Source organism: Leptidea sinapis, chromosome 9 (genome assembly GCF_905404315.1).
Source record: "Leptidea sinapis chromosome 9, ilLepSina1.1, whole genome shotgun sequence".
In the NCBI taxonomy this organism is placed as follows: Eukaryota; Metazoa; Arthropoda; class Insecta; order Lepidoptera; family Pieridae; genus Leptidea; species Leptidea sinapis.
Window position 1 is genome coordinate 3,694,733 of NC_066273.1, and position 19,530 is coordinate 3,714,262.

Consider the following 19,530-nt stretch of genomic DNA (forward strand, 5'->3'; position numbering starts at 1 on the left):
GTGAATAATACTTTATATGGCAAAACAACGTTTGCCGGGTCAGCTAGTTATCTATATATATAAAAATGAATTGCTGTTCGTTAGTCTCGCTAAAACTCGAGAACGGCTGGACTGATTTGGCTAATTTTGGTCTTGAATTGTTTGTGGAAGTCCAGAGAAGGTTTAAAAGGTGAATAAATAGGAAAATGCTGCTAAATTAAATAAAAACAACAAATTTGTTTTTCCTTTGATGTGTCCATACATAATTTCTATGAGAGAGAATTACCACGAAACAACTCAAAAATATATCAGAAAGCTTTAAATTGATTAACAGACTGTATCATAACTGTGTGTGTCTGTAAATATCAAATTGAAACCTTATAAATAGCCAGTATTATAGGAAAACTCTGTTTTGTAAGCAAGTAATATCATGTGTAATTAATCTAAAATAATTATAAAATTTCATTCATACCGAGCATTTTTTTTATTTGTTTTAATAAAAAAAGGATTCCTTTTGTTTATTTTAAACAAAAGTTAAGGTTTTTTATTTATCCATTGAGGCAGTACGAAGTCTGCCGGGTCAGCTAGTCTATATATATAAAAATGAATTGCTGTTCGTTAGTCTCGCTAAAACTCGAGATCGGCTGGACCGATTTGGCTAATTTGGGTCTTGAATTATTTGTGGAAGTCCAGAGAAGGTTTAAAAGGTGAATAAATTGGAAAATGCTGCTAAATTAAATAAAAACAATAAATTTGTTTTTCCTTTGATGTGTCCATACATAATTTCTATGAGAGAATTTATTGACGCACGGTTTGACAGTTCTGCTGTGAAACAATTTCATTACGACAGCATGGTGTATATTTTACGAAGTAATTTTTGATGTTATGATATATTATTGACAAATCCATATAATAACATTATTTTATTTATTATATACAGAACAACGTCTGTCGGGTCAGCTAGTAATATATAAAATAGATTTTTGGAAAAAATACTACAAGCTGGTACTACTAGCTTTCGAATTGTACTACTAATTTTCAAATTTGGTATGCACCAAGAGATAGAGTGAAAATAGTCTTTACAAATAGAAAACAATATGAAGATTATTGTTAAAGATATTAGATATAAGCAAATTCAATACATGTTTAAGCAATACTATGCAATTTTAATATATATAAAAAGTAAATTTAATTTAGGAGAGCTGGTAATTTGGTAAATATCAATAGAAATATAAAACCAGTAGGTAAAGTTTAAAATAAAATTCCAGTTTATAGATAGAGCTATTTATAGAACCGATAAGTCTACGAACAAATATTACATGGCTTTCTTATTCTTCTGTTCCTTCTGAGATCTGGTTTTAGATATCGGCAGGATGTTATGGGCTTAATTATAGGCTCCTCTAGGAGCCAAGCTAGATACGCAGGTCTTGTATCTTCGGACGGGGACTGGCTCTCTGGGTTACTTTCATTAGGCGCCTCGAGACATGAATATAGTACTTTTGCTAAGATGTGATCTCTTGGGGGTGCAAGTTATTACTGATTTCCCTCATGGTGTCGTTAGCGATGTCTGTCAATAGCGGCTTGTCTGCAACATAGTTATTATATATTTAATATATTATATTAGATAATTTAAATGTCTACATAGAGCCTCTTGCCACTGTACAACCGATGAAAACAGCTAATTGTATTTCACGTTGTGTTAGTAGGTATGCGTGCATTACTCAAAATAGAGCTTAACTGTCTACCTCAACTTTAATCGACGTTTTCACAGCTGCCACAGTCTATCTGTGCGTATAAATGCTATAATTATCTATTATATCACATTTTTCGACACGTGGAGAAATGAAGTGTTTGCAACAACAGCCGAATTTTTAGGCCCCACAGAGGCTCTTATTTTAGTGATAAATAATGCATTAATCTCTCTTGGATGTATTAAAACTTTAATTTTTTAATTTTATATTCTTTGGTGGAATCTGTTCTTAAAGCCGAGCATATGATCAGATTAGGTACAGCTGAACCATCGGACTCGGTCTGATAGAGGGCCATATTCGATCGTATGTGGCATTGTCCATCGGACTAAATTATTATTATTATATACTAGTTGACCTGACAGACGTTCTGTGTATAATAAATAAAATAATGTTTTTATATGAATTTGTCAATAATATATCATAACATCAAATATTACTTCGTAAAATATGCACTCTGCTGTCGTAATGAAATTGTTTCACAGCAGAACTGTCAAACCGTGCGTCAATAAATTCTCTCATAGATATTATGTATGGACATCAAAGGAAAAACAAATTTGTTGATTTTATTTAATTTAGCAGCATTTTCCTATTTATTCAACCTTTTAAACCTTCTCTGGACTTCCACAAATAATTCAAGACCAAAATTAGCCAAATCGGTCCAGACGTTCTCGAGTTTTTTATTTTATTTTATTTTATTTGGGACACAAAACAATTACACACTAGATGATTACATTAGAGGAAGAAATAACATAAATAGTACTGAGTGCATAACCAACGACAGTGTCCACGGGTTACTATTTAAGTGTTAGGTAACAAGAAAGAAAAGTAGTTATTACAAACAGATGTAGCTAACAATATTATTATGATTATACATATAAGTCTCCAATGAGAATATTTAATTTCATAACAATGAGATTTAATTTTAAATTTAATTAAATAACATTAATTAAGTTGATGCTGTTTCAATGTGCTATTAATTGCTGATTTGAATTGTCGTTCCGATATACCTAATATGTCAATATCTGAAAAGATTTCATTGTATGTGCTAAATAGGCGTTGCAGAGGCGCGCGTTTGCCGGAGTTGGTTCGAATTGGGCTAACTGCAAAAAGGGGACGCTTACGTACACTGCGCTGACATACAACTCTTGGACCTGGAAGTTTAGATTGTGTACTAAATCACTGCAGTCATATTTGTTGTTACATAATCCATATAATGTTTTAGCCCCAAGAAGTTTCCTTCTGGTCTTTAGGGTCTGTAAATTATATTTTTGTAGCAGATCGGGGTATGATAATTTAGATCGGTAACATCTATAATGAGTCGATTTTAGAAATTTACGCTGTAAAGTCTCAATCATATCGGTATATTTACTGTACAGAGGATCCCAGACCTGTACAGCGTATTCAAGTTGAGGACGTATTAGTGATTTGTAAAGTGTTATGTATGTTGTATGTAAACTGGCGGGATACGCGCATGACAAATCCAAACATCTTATATGCATTGTTTACAATGTTGTTGATGTGCTTGTCTAAATGTAGTTTAGAGTCAAGCTGTATGCCAAGATCACGGACACTGCACATTTTAGCTAGATTTGAACTGCAAAGGGAATATTGGGAGGTAATAATATTTCTTTTTTTAGAAAACGTTATAGAGTGGCACTTGGGAATGCTCAGGAACAATTTATTAGCGTTGCAATAGTCGGTGAGTCTATTTAAGTCCTGTTGCAAGAGAATAGTGTCAGAGGGATTTGATATGGTTTTATATATCTTCAGGTCGTCTGCATAAAGTAAGAATTTTGAATTTAGGAAACATGTGTGAATATCATTAATAAATAGAACGAATAAAAAAGGTCCTAAAATAGATCCCTGAGGAACACCGGATGTTACATTAACAGGTCGAGACTCATAACCACTAATGACGATTTTCTGGGTACGTTTAGTAAGATAGGATGCAAACCAACGAAGTAGGTTGCCTTTTATACCATTGTAGGAGATTTTATCCAATAATATTTTGTGGTCAACTTTGTCAAACGCCTTTTGAAAATCTGTGTAAACAGTATCGGTTTGAATATTTTGATCAATGTTATGGAAAAAAGAGGTCGTGAATAAAATTAAATTTGTTGTGGTTGATCTTCCCTTGACAAAGCCATGCTGTTGTTCTAATATACTGTTGTGAAGTAGGGGGTAAATTTTATCATGTACAAGACTCTCAAAGACCTTTGACAAAGATGACATTATTGAGATAGGGCGGTATTTTTCAACATTACTTCTAGGTCCGTTTTTATGAATCGGAACTAAATTTGCATGCTTCCAAACGCTAGGGAATATTCCTTCATTCAGACATTTATTAAATATTATTTGTATTGGATAGGAGATGGTTTCCCATGTATTTTTAAGAAACCTAGCTGGAATTCCGTCAGGTCCCGGACCTTTTGAAGGGTCCAGAGATTTCAGTTTAATTTTTATATCTGATAATGTGACACTCAGATTACTTACATTAGTGTTATTAGTGTTTGTGCATAAAGGGGGGGCCCAGTTATCTAAATTAAGACTTGAGGGCTCATAAGAAGATTCAAAAAAAGAAGAAAACATATCGCAAATAGTTTCAGGATTACTAGAGGAGAAGTCCTTGTATGTCATATGATGTGGAATACCAATCTTTTTTTTTACTGTTGGCTACATAGTTCCAAAAATATTTAATATTAGAGTGAACACTATCCTCTACAGAATTAATGTACCTTTTGTAACATAATCCGCATTCTTTCTTGAAACGTCTTCTAAACATGGAGAAAGTTTCATAATCCGAGATATTATTATATTTCTTCCACCTACTCCATGCTCGGGATTTATTTTTAAAATGTGTATTAGAGACGGTGAAAACCAAATGGGAAATTGCATATTTTTAAGATTTGAAAGCGGTATGTTATTTTTAATAGTAGTATTAATGATTTAATAAAACTTTGCTACGGATAGCTCGCAGGATGTATCTTTTAGTAACGAGTCCCAGTCAGTATTGTCAATCTCCTTGTTAATTGATATATAGTCAGCTTTATTAAAATTATACCTCATAACCTTTTTCTTTAGTAGTGGAGTAAATATATCAAAAAATGTTAAAATATATATGGGTGGATGGTGTGCATCAATATTAACTAGAGATTTACTGGGTTGCAATATTTGACAGTTCACACTGCTAATGACTACGTCAAGTAATTTGTTCAAGTGATTTTTAAATGGGTTGTACTGAAAGCTATTAGTTAATGACATAAACTGTTGCAAATGAATTCTGGGTGTCGTTAGTGGGCATTTATCGGATATATCTATGTGATCCTGACACCTAATCCAGTCAATAGATGGCAGATTGAAGTCACCAACAATAATGAACTTATTAACGGAACTCTTGTTCATTTGGTTTGCTAATGTGTCAAGAAAATTGACATAGACATCGTCAGATACATTTGGCGGGATATAAATAGCTATAATAATGTTAAATACATGGGGGTTAGCACTTGGTAGTTGTAAAGCAACACACTCAATTGGATAAGCACTTACCATAGATGGATGCATTGGAATGGAATGGAGGTGTTCAAGCACTGCTATTAGAACTCCTCCACCATCTTTTTTGTTAGTTATGGAGCGGTCTCTGTCATGTCTGAACACACAGTAACGGGAGTCAATAAATTCAGAATTATTTATATCAGGTATAAGCCATGTCTCTGTAAGTAAGATAATGTCATAGCAGTTAGTCAATATGTTAGTGTAAAGTGTGTGTAACTTTGTACGAATGCCCCTGCAGTTCTGATAATAAATACTAAGTGTGCTTTTATTAGCCATTGGATATTATGAAAATAATAATAGAGGTTTTAACTATAGAATTAATAGACATAATATGTATAGCACATTGAAACATGATTGAGTCAAATCTTTTCATTATCCCTTTCTGAAATATGCAAATTAAAATTGAGAGATTATAATAAAGAGTCATTTGAAAATCTACTGCTAATTTTTTTATAAACACATAACGAGATAATAAGGATATAAAGCATATTCCAAAATTTATTAAATACCACCTACCAATAAGTTCCAAGACCCCAAATATTAAAGTAATTATCCTAGTCATTATGTTTGGACAAACAGGATTTAATTTAAGTTGACAATTCTGATAGAATAGACACAGATTGTATTTATCCATTGTACATCTTTTTGAAATTAATTGTAGTACTAATATATATATATATTATTGATAATTAATAGACACATCAAAAATACGGTAGTTGCAAGATATTGAATAATATATATGATGGGCATGTCATAATATGCTTCATCAAATGTAATTATGCCTTGCACACATGGAATCAGAATATGTTTTACAATAGACAGAAATATTTCATTAAAATAAGTAACTAATAAATATTTACTATATCCACTTTGACAATCATTATGATACATATTAACAGATAAACATAATATTGATATGGATAGTTTTGAAATGCATTTATGGGTAACTTTTATAATTATTGTTTTTAATTTATAGTTATTAGACTTTATGAAATAGTTATATAGCTGACTATAGTTAAGGCTTATTCTATACTTAAGGTTTAATCGCATAAATTCATGTAGTGTAATTATTTTTAATACAATTACAATGTACTTGTTGTTAAATAACACCAGATTAATTAATCTTACCGATATCTTGTTGTGAACGAATAACAATAATGGGTGTTGTATCTGTTTTACGAGCAAATATGGTTCCATTTTTAACCCAAACATACTTAAAGTTATGTTTTTTGGCATTTTCCCGAGTTTGGCGAAATAAATGCTTGTTGTTAAGCGTTAAATGCTCATTTATGTATATTCTATGAGCGGGGCCCGTAATTGATAGTTGTGTAGAAGTTAAGCCCTTGGCTGCTCGATAGGCTGCGATTAGGTTGTCTCGCATTATGCGTGTCGGTAACTTCACAATGATGTTCTTCGGGGATGAGCTTTTTTGATCAGCATGTGGAACACGGTGGACTGATACAATGTCCGACGCATTAAGTGGGTGCTTGATCGCGTTAAATAGTTTTTCTAACTGGGTAAGTAAATTTTCGCCACGCCTTTCAGGAAGATTTGATATTTCAATATTGCATGATCTTGCCTGTTGTTCCATCACTAATAATTTCTGTTTAACTCCTTCGAAATCCGTGGACAAGGTATTAATAGGGGATATTTTGTATTCAATTTCTTTAATCTTATTCTCTAAACTTGCTTGTTTTTCCGAAGTGAAATCTAAGGAGTTTTCAATCTCTTGGATCCGAGTTCCCATTTCAGATACAGAGTTTTTTATATTTAAAGTTTCTTTGTTTAATTTTGATACATTTGAATTTAGATCAGATAGTGCAGTTGTTATTTTTGATAATTCCTGAGTTAAGGCCGAATTTATAGCTGTTGTTATACTTCTATTTATCGTTTCAGTTATTTTATTATCCCAAGTAGTTAGTTGTTGCTCGAATCTTATCTCTAATTGAGACATTGGGTTGCATTCGTCAAATTGTTTTCGTTTGCGTGTGTTGATATTCGCATATTCTTTCGCAACAGCTGTAGGTATCTCCGGGTTTGACGGGTATTTGTTGACGTCACTTTTTGGTGGAGTTCGCTGAGTGGCCATTGCTTCAAGAATACAGAGATAGCGATATAGTTATGTTCTTTTCTGTGAGTAATAAGGGGTGAGGTAGCCCCTCAGTTACGGCCGGCACAAGCGATGCGAGAAAGAGATGTAAAATAATTTAATCTAACTCGATATGAGCACAATCACTGTCACAGCACACGGATACAACACTTAAAATTACTAACATAAGAACTATTTTCAGCTGATAGATTTTCAAATAATTTACTAAAATTTAACACAGAGTACCTTTCTCAACAAGGATCGAACGTCGAATGAGTTTTAGCGAGACTAACGAACAGCAATTCATTTTTATATATAAGGAGATTACCGTTCGGACCGTACCGAGTACAACGCCGGAAAAACTGGCGCGAGTCGCCTACCGGACCGTCTGATGGTCCTACCGTACCAAATCTAAGACTATATGTTTAGGCTATTAGGAATTGCAAGTCTGTAAAACACAAGTAATTTAATAAAATTTGGCATGTTGATACCTTTATTGCCGGTCAACCTCTATATATAAACACTACATTTCGGAAAATTAAAGAGTTTCTGTACATAGCGTAGTATACAATAACTTATGCACCTAACCAAGTAAAATTTACGATGTTGATACCTTATATTGCTGGTCAACACTTTAAATTATACTTTTCATGACAGTAAATTAAAGAATTTCTGTGGGATAGTTAAATAAATTAAGTAACTTATATTGCTTAGTGCACAATAACTTATGCACATGATTTAATGAAATTTGCCATTTTGATAATTATATTGCAACATCTTGGATATCTTTCATCCTGGAAAATTAACGAGTTCCCGTTGGAAATATAAAAAACTATTGTACCTTATATAGCTATACAACAACTTATGTAGCTAATTTAGTAAAAGAACAATGGCGAAATTTTACCTGACTATAGGAATAACCGTCGAAGGTTAGGATAGTTACAAAAAAAAACTTCGCAGATAGATTGACTTGATAAATAAAATTGTATTGCAAAAGGAACCGGGGAAATAAATAAAATATTTATTTCATTGTGACATTATATGCTGTCACAACTATGAAATCGCATCCATTTTAGGTTACATCAAGGAAAGCTATCAATATGACTGACAGCGATGATCGAATGATCAATGAGTTTCTATACCTGTCACCTATGATCTACCTAATACTAATAATACCTATCAATTATAGTTACCGCGGTTGTGTTGTTTTGTGCTTTCTTTATTTTAATAGGTAGTTTATATTTTACCTGGCTTGTTTTTTGACTTGAATAATATCTCGTTTTAAACTCTGAACCTTATTTTGAACTACTTCTGCTCTCCATTACCGGACCATGATTTTTCCCACGAATTGGTCTAACGTACGCTGTTTATATAATTATAAACATAATAAAATCTTTTGCTTGTTTCATTTACTACTACCTACTTCTACAAAATAAGATATTGGATTGAGAAAATGATATTAGAAAACTAGGTACTTATTTTACCAGATTTTTAAGATTATATAAATGGAAGTAACTACATAGTTTCTAAGTCTCGGGTGCCTTAAAATCGGGGGTAGATTAGGTTCACTTTAGAAGTACCTACCTACGACTATGGATTGCGCATTTGACTTCCTTCTTATAGAATTTCTTATAAAGCTTATGGACAACCAACTCTGGTTTGTTGCAAATAAACTGTTATTAACATTGCATCAAGTTTACATTTTATCATAATATAATACTTACTCAGAGTTGTTGACCGTAGACAGTTTAGTAATTAGGTATTAATTAATATTAACTATTTGCCTATGATTTGATTTATTTTGCTTATGAGATTTTTGGAATAGGTGTTATTCAAAACTGTAAAAACTCAAAAAAAAAACATTTATTTCTCCATTATCCCGGTTCCAAATTAAAAATGTGTAATATTAGTAGATTCAGAAAATTATAGAGAATTAATTAGTACAGGTCAGTTCTTGAGACGCTACCATTCAATTTCAAATATTTTGTAGTATGAAACATCGCCATTGTTCTTTGCCAAGTTGATACCTTATATTGCCGGGAAAACAATGTGTAAGTATTATAAAATTTAAAAATCCCACAAAAGTGACGGGTTTCCGCAGGAAAGTAAAACACTACAAAAACATATCCCAGCATAGCGTTATTCATATTAAATCAATTGTGTGTGACGGACGTCATTTCCACCCGAGGCAAAGAGTGAGAACGACCTAAATGGTCAGACATAATAAATAGATACATCGATACATACTTTGTTTAAAGAAATAAACATTTTGACTGTTGCTTTATATATTTGATAATGTTCTGTATGTTCATAAGCACACTGAGGAATTCTCTAGAAACTGTGACATTCATTATGTTAACACGAGGAACAAACATAAACTTGTTATGCCTACTACTAGGTTGGGTCGAGTTAGTAAGTCTTTTGTTGGGCGATGTATATGCTTCTACAATATGATCCCAGAAAATGTACAAAAAACAAATGTGTTACGAAATTTAAAAGAATTGTTAAAAAACGTTTGTGTGGGAAAGGTTATTATAGCATAAACGATTTTCTTAATGACACCACGGAGTGGGAATAAAGCGAACACCCTCAGGCTCTTTAATTATAAATGTTTATTGTACGATATCACATTGTAATCCATATTTTATATATAAAAAAACAAGCCCGCTGAATTTCTTGCGCCCATTCTTCTCAGGTCTGAGGCAGTCTCTTTAGAATGGGTGGTAGTTTTGGACGTTCAATAAGTGATTTTAAATCCTATTTTGAATAAAAAAATTTGAATTTGACTAAACTTAATCTTACAATACTGTGAAAATCTCAGCCCTACTTTCTAGCTTTCCAAAGAAGTATCTACTCATATTAAAAATATGAAAGTTAGTAAGAATGTATGGATGTCTGGATGTATGGACCTGTGAAAATCTCAACCCTACCTTCTGGCTTTCCAGAGAAGTACCTACTAATATTTTAAATACGAAAGTATGTAAGAATGTATCGATGTCTGGATGTATGGACCTGCGAAAATCTCAACCCTACCTTCTGGCTTTCCAAAGAAGTATCTGCTAATTTATTATTGTAAATACGAAAGTTTGTAAGAATAGAAGAATGGGTCTGGATGTATGGATGTATGTTTGTTGCTCTAATCTACTAAATGGATTTTATTGACACTTACAATAATATAGCTTACATTCACATATTTAAACTAGATAGTCTCTGACTATACTGCATTATTTTAAAAAATATTTCAATAGTCATGACAATGACGATAAACAACCGAGTGCGCGATATTGTGATGCGATCCGGAGGCAGGCGGTGGGAGGGGCTTGCGGGCGACCGGAAGCCTGCGGGTGGAGGGGTTATTAATTTTAAACGCCAGCACTTCCTTTTAATTTGCATTTTCAATGACTATCAACTAATCGCAGGGTCAAATCTTAAAAGAAGCATACATTTGGGTATGCCATGTTTTTCCTACGGCCAACCCTACGTGACTTGGTCACGCGTTTTTAAACCGCAAAATCTACATGGAAGACATTGCAGTAACTACCTGTAACTTCTGCATTACTATCAACCATCATATACATACAACATATATATCTTTACAAACTATAGCGTTTATAATACTTATTGGTGAAATCATCATATTTTTACTTTACTTTACTACCAATATAACTAATACTACAAATTTATATATATTACAAATATTACAAATTTATACAAATTTATATATATTACACAATAAAGTTGTTTGAGTACTTATATCTGAAAAACAGCTGGACTGATTTTCATGGTTTTTAATTTGTTGAATTTGTCTCGAATCGCAGAATAATATAAAATCACAATTTTCTAGAGGGTAATCTTTTTTATGGAAAAAGAGGACTAAAGAGCGTACGGACACCTTGTGTTAAGTGATCACCGCCGCCCACATTCTCATGCAACACCAGAGGAATCACAAGAGCATTGCCGGCTTTTATCTCTGGATGTACTAAGCCGATTTTGAAAATTCTGTTACCAATAGAAATTCAAATTTTTGTGAATGTCATATATACACTATATTACATTAACCAAAAAATTAAAATACTTTTTTATAGTAGTTGTATTTGTAACATACGTCGGAGAAAAAACTGTCCAACATTAAAAATTAATTATATGGCAAAACAATGCGGAATCAGCTAGTATTTAATAAATATACAAAATGGTAAGAAATAAATGTTGTTTTGATTGTTTTTTGATTGTTTTTTGATCTGATTGATGGAGAGGTGTTGAAAAGACATGAGAAGCTATGACTCTTTAGAGAGTTCACATGTTACAGTACCAATTTCAAATACAAATACTTCATTTATCCAAATATTATGAGCCAAGCCTTTTTTAACCGACTTCAAAAAAGGAGGAGGTTCTCAATTCGTCGGTATGTTCTTTTTTATGTTTGTTACCTCAAAACTTTCGACTGCGTGAACCGATTTTGATAATTCTTGTTTTATTTGAAAGCTGGTGCTTCCCGCGGTCTCATTGTAATTTGGTACAGATCTGACAACGTGGATGATAAATTTACGAATAACTCAATATCGCGCCAACCGATTTTGATATTTTTTTTTATTGGAAAGGTACTTCAAAGATAGTTTGGTGAGAGTTTGATTAGGTTCTGATTACAGAATCCATGATAAAGTACCGGAACTCTTCAATTCTTAGGAGCAAATTAACGATACTCGGCCGAATGTTTATTATGGTATCCAGATATAAGTCATCTACAATAACATAGTCAAGTATTTATCGAAGTCGAATATGATGATCAATTGGACTCCTTAACGACTTACAGTAAGGGTGCATCTATAGCAGAATTTCTAACTGTCTGTAATCAAATTGCAAAGCACTTACGTTCATTGCTGTATCGAAAAATTTAGTATATCTACACATATTTATCTTCTAAGCCCCGTGCAGTCAGGTTTTCGTCCTGGACACAGCACCGAGACCGCTTTGGTCAAAGTTACGGACGATATTCGTCTCGCTATGGATAACCAACAAGCTTACTATCTTAACCTTACTTGATTTTAGTAACGCATTTGGTTCTGTCGATTTCGACATCTTAGTGAAATCATTATCTTCTTTAAATTTATCAGCAGATGCCGAGAGTTGGTTCCATAGCTATTTGATAGGGTGACGACAGCGTATTAAAGTTGCGGATATACAATCATCCTGGGTTCATGTTTCTGCCGGTGTTCCACAGGGAGGTGTCCTTTCTCCCTAGCTTTTTTCAATATTTATAAACTCTATCACTAGCAATCTAAATTCTTCTTTCCACTTATATGCTGATGATGTTCAAATTTATAGGCACTCCACGTTATCTGAATTACGACTACAGTTCATAGTCTTAATAAGGATCTCGCTACCATATGCGAGTGGTGTAAAAATTATGGTGTAATGATAAATCCAGGAAAAACGCAGGCAATTATCATAGGCAGGCAACATCTGATCTCTAAGATTGACTGGGATGTACTGCCTAGACCTCGTGTCAACGATGTTTTAATCCCTTTTAGTAGTAATGTCAAAAATCTAGGCTTACATATAGATTCAAATTTTTCTTGGCAGACGCAACTGAATGAATTAAGTAAAAAAGTTTTCTCCGCACATGGATCCCTGCGCCGGTTACGTAATCTTCTCCCAGTACCTAGTAAAATATGTCTTGCGCAGACTTGCCTGCTCTCCATTCTTGATTATGCAGACATTTGCTATCCCGACCTTACCGAGGCTCAGCTGGATAAACTCGAACGCCTACAAAATTTATGTATTCGCTTCATTTTTAACCTACGTAAATACGATCATGTCTCCTCCTAGCGAAAAAAACTTAACTGGCTTCCTATACGTCTACGTCGCAATTCCCACATTCTACACCTTCTTTACTCCATAATTTTTCACCAAAACACTCCTCTTTACCTTAAAGACAGATTTGAGCTACTAGGGTCTCAGCATGAGCTTTCGTTGCGCTCTGCTGCGAAACAAATACTAAATGTTCCTTTCCATAAATCTGATAGCTATCACTCTTCTTTCACCATTAATGCCATCACTCTTTGGAATCAACTGCCGCTTACTATCCGTCAAGCACAATCATTAGCATCCTTTAAAAATCAACTAAAAAAACATTATCTGTCCTCTATTTGATAGAATCTATCTGTATGTATCCACCAACATAATTCAACAATTCTGAAATGATAATTATTGTTCCTACTTTTTACATAATTTACTTTCTTATTAATTTATCTATATTTTAGTATAGTATATATTATGTGTGTCTATATTTTTGACACTTCTTACCGTTTTAATGTACTGCCTTTCTCTTTTATTGTATTACAAATGGTTGCCTGGAAGAGATCACTATATAGTGATAAGGCCGCCATTTGCACCATATCATGTAATTATGTATGTTAGTAATTAAGTTATATTTTGTTAATGTGGTGTCAAAAAAGTGTAATAAATAAAAATAAATAAAAATATTTAGACAAATTGTTAGTTAGTGTTATTCAAATTCACTAAAATCATAAAATAAAAAATATTTTGACAAAAAAACAACCGACTTTAAAAACACTATTCCAAAACAAAGGATATAATGTGCACTAAAAAATATAAAAATAATTGCGTATTTTTATACAATCTAAGTAATTAATCTAATTCTAGTTACAATTATTGTAATTTTTTGGAGTCGGTGTCATCCAAGATAGGTTTGTACATACATAAGTTATAGGTGAGATGTGCTTGAGTCGTGAGGACCGCGACCCTCTCAGGCGATAGCGGGTTGCGGCGGAAGGACACCGATTTCAAAAATAAACATTAATCGTAACTAGAACTAGATTAATCAATTATATTGTATAAAAATACGCAACTATTTTAATACTTATTAGTGCACATTATATATTTTGCTTTGGAATAGTGTTTTTGAAGACGGTTGTTTTTTTGTTAAAAAATATTTTTTTTCTCGGCTTGCAGGAAAACTTTTGAACGCGTTGCTTTGAAAACATTAATAAGAAGGCTTGAGCACTGTGGTGTATTTTTTTATTTAACAATTGTATTTTATACTATGCCTGATTTAGGTAGGTTTCAGTTAAATGTTTTAAAAGAAACATCTTATCTTTTCATATAACCCAATATGTTTCTTCTCATTCCCCTAGGATGATGTAGTAAAATAAAAATACAAATTAAAAAGATATAAATGACAATGAGAAGGCATTTGAACGCGCTGCTTTGATAACATTAATGAGAAGGCTTGAGCACTTGGGGTTCTAGTATGAATCTATACTGGTACGAAAACTTTTTGACTGGTCGAATATTCTTTGTAAATATTCGACCAGTCAAAAAGTTCGTAAATATTCGAGTCGGAGACACCTGCTCGCACAGTCATGATGTTCTCGGCGATGTGCCGCAGGGTTCAGTTTTGGGACCAATCCAAAATTTGGATACAAAATATTGGGAAAACCGCTCAAACTTACCAAACAGTGTTATACAAGACGGTCTTGATCGTATCATCGAATGCATCAAAGAGTGACTAGAAACGCTGAAAGTGCAAGAGTTCACTTTTCTAAATATAGGCAACAACATACCAAATATATCAACTTAAAACAGCTCAAAAGCATTACCAACCGAAAAGACCTGGACATGGCCGTAACTCACAACTACAACCTAAAATAGGACTATCAAATTAAGAATAAAAAAAACTGGAATAATATTAACTTAATGACATCTTACATGACGTCATAAGAAGACTCACGATTCTATAGCCGGGCTGGTTTTTTAATATTAACGAAATATATGATCGCCTGTTACTGAAGTATGAGTTTCAAATATGGAATAGTCCTTAATTTCAAAAAGAAACCATTCTTCTGGAAAGGGTGACAAAAGAGTAAAAATGGCTTCATGCCTGAAAAGCAAGGAATACGAGGAACACCTTGTAAAACATTAAACACGACAAAACATTTACGCACTCTACGTACAAGCAATACCAGACGTCACTTTCTGGCTAATTGTGGAAGTGGAAGCGAGGAACAGATTACCAGCCTAGCAAAATTCTCTAAGAAAAAAGCGATTCACTCGATTGTATGAAACGTGCAGTCATTGATAGATTGACAGATAACGGCTATAATCTTGTAAAAAACGTAGATAGCCGAAATCCAGTACGTTTTAAACAACTGTTCACTTTTAAACTTAGCCAGATGTATGCTTCGTCACCCGATTGTAATAACTATTTTAAACTCATGTCAATACTCACTGCACGTTTCATACTAAAATAAATATCAATTTACTGAGGTAGTCCGCCTCTTATTACGTTGTATTAACATCCTCTTTGTTTATTTCATCCTCTACCACAAAGAGTGAGAAGAGTACAAGTAAAATCCTTTAAAAAAAGACTGCACAAACATTTAGCTTTAACACAAGTGCAGTGCATATACATGCATCAGAACCAAATGCTGATAGTATATAGGTATAACTTGAAAAAATAAATAACTCAATGACACCATTTGAATACTCTATTGGCGTAACTAACCCTTGTCAAGTTCATATAAAGCGGAGCGGTTTTGCCTATGATCCTAATTGATTCATGGATAAAAATGGCAAACATTTAATTAATCAATGAAACATATTCGTTCTTAATACAACATGCTGTATAACATGGATTTATCTACTGCATTATCATTTAGATAACAACTGCAAAACACATTAAAAGAAATTGTAATAATTATGCTAAGCGTATTCAAAACAGTACACGACAATTAGTAAGAACGTCTAGACCTAATCGTTAAAAAACATAAAAACTATAATATTTCAAGAATGACGGCGCAATGGGTAGCTCAAGATAAAGTTTTTTTGGTAACCGGAGGTGCATCTGGTCTAGGAGCGAAATACGCCAAGATTTTTCTACAGCTGGGAGCTAAGGTAATTCAGTATTAAGATAAATTTATACTTTCACTTCAAATAGCAAAAATTTCTTTTAATTTCAAGGAATGTCACAAGGCTTTGTAATTATATTGCCACATAAAATCAAACACACTAAATTACTAAGAGCTACTCAAATGTATTCAAAAATACACATTGAAGTAATAAGAAGGTATTTACTAGGTTACTACATCAATAATTTATAATAATCATTCGTATGTTAGTCTAAGAAAACGAAAAATTATTTTGTTGCGATAGCTGATATAAAAATAAAGTATAAAACTTATGTTTCATAAGGTTCAAAGTATTACAGTCACCACATAGAAAATAGAAAAGGTTCCATTTCGAATAACACAAATGTTATTTGCGTAATATAATATTATATTGCTACAGAATGTGGCCGTCTTGGACATTGCTGAAGCAGTCGGCAAAACCTTCGTTGCATCACTCAACGAAAAATATCCAGTGAAGGCTATGTTCATCAAATGTGATGTTAGCAAAGAAGATGAAATAAAGACCGCTTTCCAACAAGTACTGGACGCGAACAAGAGAATAGATGTCATCATTAACAACGCAGGAATTTTTAATGACTCTCCACATCTATGGAGAACCGCGTCCGATGTCAATTGGGTACTTAAATTATTTCATATTTATTTGCTATTTCACACTTTAACTGTAATACAATTGGCATTCAAGATGCTTTGAAGATTCGCGACTGTTTAATAGTGTTATTTAAACAAATCAGGACTATTCCCGTGACGGAGTATCGGTTGGGATGATATATTACAGATATCAAAATAATCAACTCATTATTTTTCAGCAAGGTGTAGTATCATTCACACTCAAAGGTATGGAACATATGCGCAAAGATAAAGGAGGGACTGGTGGCACTATTATTAACATTTCATCTGCTGCTGCACTCCTCAAGTGCCCTTCTTTTCCAATGTACTGCGGTGCTAAATTAGCCGTGTTACATTTCGGTCAAACTCTTTCTGTAAGTAAATTAATTAAACCTAAGCGTATGACAAGTAAAAAGGTGTCTGTTTGTTTGGTTTATTAGTAACTTTTTACACGTTGCATAATATCAATATTTATAAGGATCCAATACTTACCAGAGATTTTTAATAATATTTAGGTACGTCTATCTGTTTTTTTTTTGTTCCCGGTAATGCAAGAAATAGCTGAAATTATTCAATTATAATGACGGAGCTTCAGCTCACGTTTATAGTAACTTAGGCTTCATTTTATTTTAGAAAATAAAGAGACTAATGAATAATAAATATTAAATTGTGATTATATTACGACTCAGTGGTAAACTAAATATGGGTGAGTAAAGTGATGGGTGGAATATAGGTGGATAAAATGAATATTTAAACATTATAATGTGCAGATACAAGAAAGAAAGAGTCCTCTACAGTTAAAAATTAAAAAAGCGATATCAAAAATTGATCAAGCAAAATAACTATAAAAGCTTTCAGGTGCCCCCATTTTTCGATCGCACTGGTATACGAATCTTGACAATCTGTATTGGACCGACGTTAACTCCAATAGTGGACAACCTTCATGAGCGATCGTTAGATACGACATTAGTGGAAACCTACTTGAAAACTATAGACGATCCAAGGTTATACCAAAGGTAAAAATTATGATTTTGTATGACTATTTAGACGATAACGTTTAGATGATTTGATAAGTCCTTTGGGTATCTTGAACAAGTGCCGGCAGTCTCCACCCCTAATGGGAAAAACTGCTTGTTATGATGCATTACACATATTTCGTCGGGTCGTCGTATTTGTAATACTTTTCAAGTATTTTCGTCATCAAAAAATGTTTTATTTATAAATTGAATAGATAATCATTGCTAATCTTACTAATATGGGTGCCACAGGGGAGTGTTTTGAGTCCTACACTCTTTTTAATTTTTATAAATGACCTCTGCAAATTGAATGAATGAAGTTGTATCAGGAATAATAGATGTTGCTAATGGTTTGATATGAATTTATGAACGCTGAATACAGTAAAGGCTATAATAAAATATCTAATAGTATATAATGTATAATAATAGCATATATGCTTAAACGTGTGAATGCCCCACTATAAAGAATGTTGCAAGCACCAAATATTTAGATATCATAATAGATCAGCGATTATCTTGGTACTCACATATTAAACAACTTATTGAGAGAATTCTGAGTCTTACCTGTATTTACAGATGTTTAAGACACGTTATCCCTTTACATTGTTGTAATTTTAACATTAAAACGTTATAAGCGACTAGTTTCAACCATTCGCAGGACCTTCATTAGGGTGAGTGTAGTGGGTTCGCGATAACGTCCCTTTTCATGCTGCGGACTTGGGCCTCTATTCTGATAGTAACTTATTGACAGTTAAATAAAACACTCTTAAAGGATTATATTTACTCAGTGTCTTTTGCCAAAAACCATCTGTCTACAGCAAATACCACCTCCGAGGCAATAAAACTTCATAATGACAAATATGAAAAATACTATCTTTGACTCATTTCATCTAAAGTAACCTGTAAACGAGATCTAGAAAAGTCTTAAAACGTCGGGTTAGCTAAAATATTAACTAAAATGTAACTTTTACGCAAAAATCTAATGTAAAAACAGTTCAATTACACGCGTTTTAATCCTTTAAAAGTGTTTTATTTTAATGTGTAACACTCGCGTTATTCAAAGAAAATACTTATTGACAGTTAGAAAGTTAAAGTTAAAACACACACATACACACACACTCACTCACAGCGCACAATGTTTAGATACCCATATAAATCAACTTTTATTATGTTATGACTGCGAAAATAAAGCCCTTAAAAGGGTTGTTAATTTTATATTTACTATTTCAGAATTGACTCTGCTGTCACGGCTTTTGTAAAAATGTTTCAAGAAGGAGAGCCCGGCTCTATTTGGCTCTCAATAAACAATAAACCAGGAATTGATATTACATCCGACATTAATCAGGCCTTTGATGAATTTAAGATGAAGTGGTTAGCCTAGTATGCTCAAGTTCAAGTATAGATTTATTACGTATTCTGTAAATAAGAAATAATTATGTGGTATGAATGTCATACCTATATAACATTGTTCTAATTTACTATACATAATACAGTTATTATTTATATATAATCTCGAAAATTATTTAATTTGTTGTTTTTCATACTATTATTATTCTTCTTACTGTTTCTATCTTTAATAGTGATTTACGAGCGCTGTGACGTAGCCCGAG

The 19,530-nt window shown here is 32.9% G+C and overlaps 3 protein-coding genes across 10 annotated transcripts in view; 1 reads left to right on the forward strand and 2 right to left on the reverse strand.

The window, feature by feature from the left end:
* Window positions 1–19,430, forward strand: part of LOC126966005 (15-hydroxyprostaglandin dehydrogenase [NAD(+)]-like) — a 44,475-nt gene extending 25,045 nt beyond the window's left edge. The window contains exons 1-5 of one of the 2 annotated variants that reach the window (XM_050809872.1): window positions 16,112–16,284; window positions 16,678–16,914; window positions 17,105–17,278; window positions 17,763–17,920; window positions 19,151–19,430. In XM_050809872.1, the coding sequence (XP_050665829.1) occupies window positions 16,180–16,284; window positions 16,678–16,914; window positions 17,105–17,278; window positions 17,763–17,920; window positions 19,151–19,301 (825 nt within the window). In that variant the 5' untranslated portion in view covers window positions 16,112–16,179 and the 3' untranslated portion in view covers window positions 19,302–19,430. Of the gene's footprint in view, window positions 1–16,111; window positions 16,285–16,677; window positions 16,915–17,104; window positions 17,279–17,762; window positions 17,921–19,150 lie in introns of those variants that run through there. The other variant, XM_050809873.1, reaches the window with a different exon arrangement.
* Window positions 1–19,530, reverse strand: part of LOC126965927 (kinesin-like protein unc-104) — a 211,160-nt gene that overhangs the window by 142,521 nt on the left and 49,109 nt on the right. The gene's annotated exons all lie outside the window — the stretch shown is intronic.
* On the reverse strand, window positions 1,248–7,777 carry LOC126965988 (uncharacterized). 2 transcript variants are annotated; one of them, XR_007729639.1, is made up of 2 exons: window positions 5,277–7,776; window positions 1,248–1,564 (listed from the first exon to the last, which is right to left on the reverse strand). XR_007729639.1 is itself a non-coding variant. In XM_050809848.1 (2 exons), the coding sequence occupies exons 1-2, from the start codon at window positions 7,369–7,371 to the stop codon at window positions 1,482–1,484; spliced, it is 1,044 nt and encodes a 347-aa protein (XP_050665805.1). In that variant the 5' UTR covers window positions 7,372–7,777; the 3' UTR covers window positions 1,248–1,481. The 2 variants fall into 2 exon arrangements, 1 of the variants encoding a protein (XP_050665805.1); XM_050809848.1 differs by having other exon boundaries at window positions 6,411–7,777.

Excerpts from the sequence above, each read along its gene's own strand:
- LOC126965988 (XM_050809848.1), bottom strand. The coding sequence starts at position 7,371 with ATGGCCACTCAGCGAACTCCACCAAAAAGTGACGTCAACAAATACCCG. Across the intron at positions 1,565-6,410 it reads TCGTTCACAACAAGATATCG|ACAAGCCGCTATTGACAGAC; the intron begins GTAAGATTAATT and ends ACTATGTTGCAG.